The sequence below is a fragment of the Sipha flava genome, unplaced genomic scaffold (genome assembly GCF_003268045.1).
Source record: "Sipha flava isolate LNK unplaced genomic scaffold, YSA_version1 19279_pilon_pilon, whole genome shotgun sequence".
Taxonomy (NCBI): Eukaryota; Metazoa; Arthropoda; class Insecta; order Hemiptera; family Aphididae; genus Sipha; species Sipha flava.
Genome location: NW_020272709.1, coordinates 1 through 5,959, shown reverse-complemented (window position 1 = coordinate 5,959; position 5,959 = coordinate 1). Strand labels below are relative to the sequence as shown.

The window sequence follows — 5,959 nt, the reverse complement described above, 5'->3', positions numbered from 1 at the left end:
TTGAACAGTATCTTTCATCTGGTTATTAGTTAGATCAAAGTAATTTTATCAAGTGATTAAGGGGTGGAAAAAAGGGATTGTCTTTGATATTATTGTACTACGAGACCCATTTTTTGTCCCGTAGTTCAACAAGTGCTTTCAAAAGAGCACCACTACGACGAGAAAATTTCCCATTTGTGTCATTCGAAATTCTATCTGTCAGTTTTCCGAGTGTTTTTTTCACACTGTACACCTGAAACAGTACAAACAAATACGTTTGATATTAATCCGTGATTTATAAAATATAAAGTCATTCAAATGCGAGTCGTTCAATTACTTGTTCTATTTTTTTCCCTGCCACTTTTAGCAGGTCACATACATTTTTAAGCGTTTTATTTGACAGCTTATCCGGTACGATTTTTAAAAACTCTTCTAGAATATGGGCTGACAAAACGTTTTCGTTGATTAATTCGCCGATAAATCTGAATTTATAATGTATAAATAATTATTAATTTATATTGCTGATAAATATATATAAATCATAAGGCAGTGTGCAACAAATATTACGTGTACGACTGTTCGGACGTGAAATCGTTTTCACTTGGACCGTTCTGAACCTCGGACAGCAATAGCTTTGTACACCTGATCGCGATCTGTTTCTTCAACGAGGTAGGTTTAATGTGCCGCCCTTCTATCACACCACTTGTCGATACATCCCGCAACGAAGAGCACACGCTCACCAATTGCGGAATAGTTTTGGGATGGATTTTTACCTGTAACAAATAAAATCATATTATGTCCAATGTACAGTTGATTTAAAAATTGTAATTCAAAATGTAAGAAAAAAACAAATAAATAATAATAACAATACCCTTTCGAACAGAAAGTCGATGGCTCTTTCCATCACATCAATATTCTTTAAATGTACCGATAACTCATTTATTGAGGTGCTCTTATTGTCTGCAGTTATGGAATAAATTATCGTTTTAACAGTATTGTAAACTTTATCCGTTTGTCTGGTTCGTTTGTCCGGTTCGTTTTCGATTTGTGTATTATTCTAGAGGACACCATACAAATAATTTAGTAATTTTGTTTCTATTGTTGAAAAATTGTATGCGTAGAGTTGAATACCTCCGGACACACGCTTTCTTGGGCCACGGATAGATCTGATGACGGCAACTTGATGCGTTCAACAGACGCCTCTACAAATGAAGTCACTACTTTCGTCTCGTCCGTCAACCGTGGCTCATCACAGGTAGATTTGGTATTGATCAACTCAAGCGTATCTAGGATCATTGACCGTAATCCCGGGGATAATTTCGCATTTTGCGCAGTCGAGTACTCCTGCAGCCTCTCCAACACGCCACTCTATGATTGTATTGTTAACGTATGAGAAATATAAACGTTTTCAACATATAATATCTAACGAATCTTACATGATTAACTGTACTCCCGGCGTGTTGCAGTATGACGCATACGCATTCGACAGATAATTCTTTTGGACTACTTATTAGTCTCGCCGAGCACATTTCTAAAATCGATGGTACCAAAATTTTCACTTTAAGAAGTTCGCAGATGAATCTGGAAGTAATACGACCACAATTTTTATAACCATTCGAAAAATTATCAGATTTAGTAAGTAGTTAGTTACCTGCAAATTGCTACTGAACGTTTTTTATGAACTGTTTCATTTTCATCAGATTTCAATTGAAGTTTGCGTTTAGTTTCCTGTAACGATACATATCAATTTTAATGAAACTAACCGCATAATATAATAAATCAACAAGAAAATAATATTGTTGTTTATTGGTATTCATACTTTATTTTTGCAAGACTCAATTTCTTTCCGCTCATTGGCCGCAATACTTTTTCGGTCGAACATAGACTCGAACGTGTCTTTGCACTTGTTTATCAAAAGTTTCGTAAACGAAGTATTTATTTTTTTGTAGTCTCCCGACTGGATTTCCTTGTTCTTTATTGCCAAACAAACATGTGCGTAATCTCGTGTCAATGACGGGTCATCTAAAGCCTAATTAAGTTTAAAAATACTAAATCATTTTTACTAGTCTTAAAATAATAGGCATACTACACAAACACAAAATATTATGAAATCATCATATAATATATGAGTTAAAAAAAAAAAAAAAAAAAAAAAAATATAAAATATATACCTTTTTCAAAAAATATTCAACAATACTTGTCAGACAAGCATCCGAATTGATGGGCAGTAAAGTCATGCTTTCCGCCGACGAAATCATATTTTCTTTAGTAATAATGTCGAGAATGAATTGATATTTTTCTCGGATCTCCTAATCGAATAATAGCACCACAAGTTAGAGAATTATGTTACACAAATAGATCGCGGTCCATCAATATAAGTTACTTGTACTCCAGTATTTTCGTTTTTCAGTGATTGATAGTATATTCCAGTATTGGTAGAACTGGAATCGGATCGTACGCATGCCAATACTGATGATTTTTTAACATTATTCGCATCACTAACACACATTGCTGATGACGAATCGTTATGACCGATTGTATTCACGCGTTTATCGTCCTATAATAAAAAGAAAGTTATATTATTTTACTAACCGAAAAACTAGTATCTTGGTTACCTAATACATTAGATTTATATATTTGAAAACAAACATTTACTTTTTGAATTTCGATTGAAATTTTTTGAAAATAATTTGATTTTTGAGCGATTTATTAATAAAAATATGATAAATTATTATACATACTTTAAGTAAACTATTATCAAATGAAAAATTTAACTTTTTACCATTGGCAATACTGCAGGTTTGTACTGCACATTCGTGGATGGTCTATAATCTGTTTTTCTCACGCTTGTAACCACTTTGTTAGGGCATAATGTCGGTTTTGTACGGGCATTCCGTGGTACCCAATCGTTTTCCTTCAGTTCTATAATGTCCAATATCATAAATCTAATTCTTGATGAAATTTTTGTTTTGTTCACCAAAGATTTATACTCTTCTAGTTTTCTGAACGCAACTTTCTATAATAAAAATTATGATTAAACATATGATATAACAGTGTTTGATTGCAACAGCATTTTTAGACGACAGCGTTAATTGTTTATAAAAATAACTGAACTAGAATGTTTCAAATTATATTACTGATATAATGAAATTATTCTTACAGTGTTTAAAGACTTTCCTGCGTGCTTTAAAATATTGCATGCGCATTCCAGTGTTTCTTCGTTCGTACATTTCAGAAGATAATTTATACACTCTTCTAGTGTCCCGTTGGAAATTATATGAACTTTGTGTAATTCACACATGAACCTGAAAATCAATCGACATCGTTTAAAACCATTAAGATTAATTTCGTTCTTATTCCATTGGTCAGTACCGGCAATTTCCTACGGACTTTTTCCTGTGGACCATTTCGTCCTGGTCGTACTCGGACTGCAGTTTGCTTTTTACTTCCTGCAACATTACAATCGAGTTGTAAAATATATGTGCAGTCGATAAAAAAAAAAAAAAAGAATTAGGTGTCAGTAAGAGCGTAATATTATAGATTCGGTATGTTGGCTTTACTTGATCTTTGCATTGATTAATCACTTCAAGACTCTTAGCCAAATTTTGTTCATGGACTTTCATTGCATTAAACCTTTCTTTACAGCACTTCGTCAATAATTTTATAAACGTAGTTTTATCCTTTTTATTTTCTGATTTTTTAAAACTTTCGTCTAATGCAGTACAGATGTACGCATATTGGGGGGTAAAATTCGGTTCAACTATCGCCTATATTTCGAAAATAAAAATGAAAATCGTTTATTGCCGTGGCGTGGTCTGAACATTTACACGACATTCAGAACGTCATGAAAACGTATGCATGTATCATGAATGTCCTGATTTTCCGAAATACCTTTTGAAACAACAGATCAATTACGGTTTTCAATTTATCGTCCGTATCGATTGGCAGAGATGTAATGCTCTCGGCCAACACGTTCATATTTTCCGGCGAAATCTTATTGAGGATTGCCATAAATTTCTTCCGAATTTCCTTTTTCAACAAAATTTTTATAAATAATGTAGATACTCGTGCACAAATGTATAATATATATCAAATGATCAGTATGAACGGCTGTCTATCTCGCGTTTGTATTGGAAAGATTTTTCTATTGAAAGCGTAATCTACATTTACCTCTGTGCTGTTACCGTCCGGTGAACCACTTGCAATATTTTGCTTCAAGCACCGTGGAACCCACGCGTTTTCACAAGTTTGAAGTTTAACTTCGTTGTTCTTTGAAAGGTAGTAATTAATAACTTTTCCGTTCGTTTTCCCGGTGCTTTTGTTAGCGTTGTACGCAGACGGTGTAAAAGTCTAAAATCAATTAGTTTCTCAGTCAAAATGTTCGTATAAATAATGTAATTGGTCACTGTTACTGGTTTCCCGGTTTGATAGGTCGGCCGTTGACCGAATGCTCTGGGGAACGACGACTGCTCAGGATAAGTGACTCGTCGTCCGTTTACAGGTCTTGGGTAACAGTTTTCACCTGCACCCATATCTCTCGACTGGTTTTCCAAAGCTTCAGAGTCTAAATATAAATTGCACACGAAAAACGATGACAAAAATCTTTCACAATCATAATTGTTTCATGAGATATTATTACTTACTATTGGTCTTTGCAAAAGTATTCATCTTTATACCTTACTTTATAATAAGTAAAACTGAAAAAATTAGAAAAAAATATTCTCAAAGAATTATTAAATCAATAATATATATTGATCAATAATATATTGACGAATAAGAAAAAATGAAAGAAATACAAAAAAGAAAGAAAAAATTCTGAAAGAATTATTAAGTCAATAAAATATTGATCAATAATATATTATAATGAAATACTAATAGTAGACTTGTTGCGCTGTCAGAAAAAAAAATGTTAGCGTATCTGTTTATATGCATTTCGGTAGCTACACGATACATGCAGCTCGCCGCAGCGACGATGTACAATTTAATGATAACAATCGGTTTCCTTTTGATTTCCGACGGATTAAAAGATGGATCGATATTATCCGAATGTTCTTCACTTATTCCGCTAATATATTATGTTCTTACATGTAAAATTGAATATATTATATATTATTGGTGACGATTTTATATAGTACTGGTAAATGCGCGCGCTCTATTTTAGTAGTATGATTGGTATAATTTTGCCGCTACGTGTCGCGTCGTGAGCGTGACTAATATATATTTCAATATTTTCTTTTTCTTTCGTGCGTAAAATATGTGTTAATAACAGATTTTTTTTTTCGGTCGTAGAAACAATAAACAATAATGACCAGACACGGGGCTGAGGGATGGCGAGGGAGGCTCTAGCACTACCAGAAAAAAGTTTAAAAATATGTATGATATAATAAAGTTATAAATCTTTATTTTTAAAAGAGATATATCAAAGAATTTATGAAATATACATTTTTAAAATTTATAATTTATGTAAATACTTTCGTATTTTCGAAGATTTGTGTTTTAAGTTTTAAGTATAAAATAAACTTTAAATTGTATTACTAAATTATTTTACTCATGTACTTATGATTTATTACCATTTGTTCGTTTTCATCTAATAGTGGTTGTTTGTCTCGAAAATAATAATAGCTAAATTATGTTATATGTTACGGAAATATTTATATTTCATTTAAAAAACCTCAGTTTTGTTAAAAAAAAAACCTTAGCCCATGTATAAAAAAATATTCGTCCCACTCTGCCCCTTCCCAACCAGGAAAAAATTGTAGTTCCATGCCTGATAATGCCAAAAATAGAATTGAGTTTTGCGATAAAAGATGATTCTTGAAGATCAATCAGATAACAGATATTCAGAGACACTCCTTTGATGTAATTTAATTTATTTCATCAATTCCTATTCACCGTGTATTAATAATCAGTGGGTAAACCAGTTAGTACCTATACCAGTAAGTAAATAATACATTTCACTCATGATTAGTCTTTTTATTTT

General features: G+C 32.4%; 2 protein-coding genes across 2 annotated transcripts; both read right to left on the bottom strand.

Annotated features, from left to right (window-relative positions):
• Window positions 1-15: 15 nt before the first annotated feature.
• Window positions 16-2,267, bottom strand: LOC112681563 (the record flags this gene model as incomplete). Its single annotated transcript, XM_025551808.1, is given in 9 exon segments — window positions 16-232; window positions 317-461; window positions 547-752; window positions 851-1,036; window positions 1,111-1,347; window positions 1,416-1,560; window positions 1,631-1,707; window positions 1,799-2,008; window positions 2,151-2,267. Coding segments are annotated over 9 exon segments (1,428 nt in total). The 5' UTR covers window positions 2,238-2,267.
• Window positions 2,268-2,320: 53 nt separating this feature from the next.
• LOC112681561 (eukaryotic translation initiation factor 4 gamma 3-like) lies at window positions 2,321-4,543 on the bottom strand (the record flags this gene model as incomplete). The annotated part of the gene is given in 8 exon segments (XM_025551806.1): window positions 2,321-2,536; window positions 2,762-2,995; window positions 3,140-3,284; window positions 3,352-3,428; window positions 3,540-3,746; window positions 3,871-4,008; window positions 4,150-4,329; window positions 4,392-4,543. Coding segments are annotated over 8 exon segments (1,349 nt in total), but the record flags the coding sequence as incomplete, so codon positions are not given.
• Window positions 4,544-5,959: the final 1,416 nt, after the last annotated feature.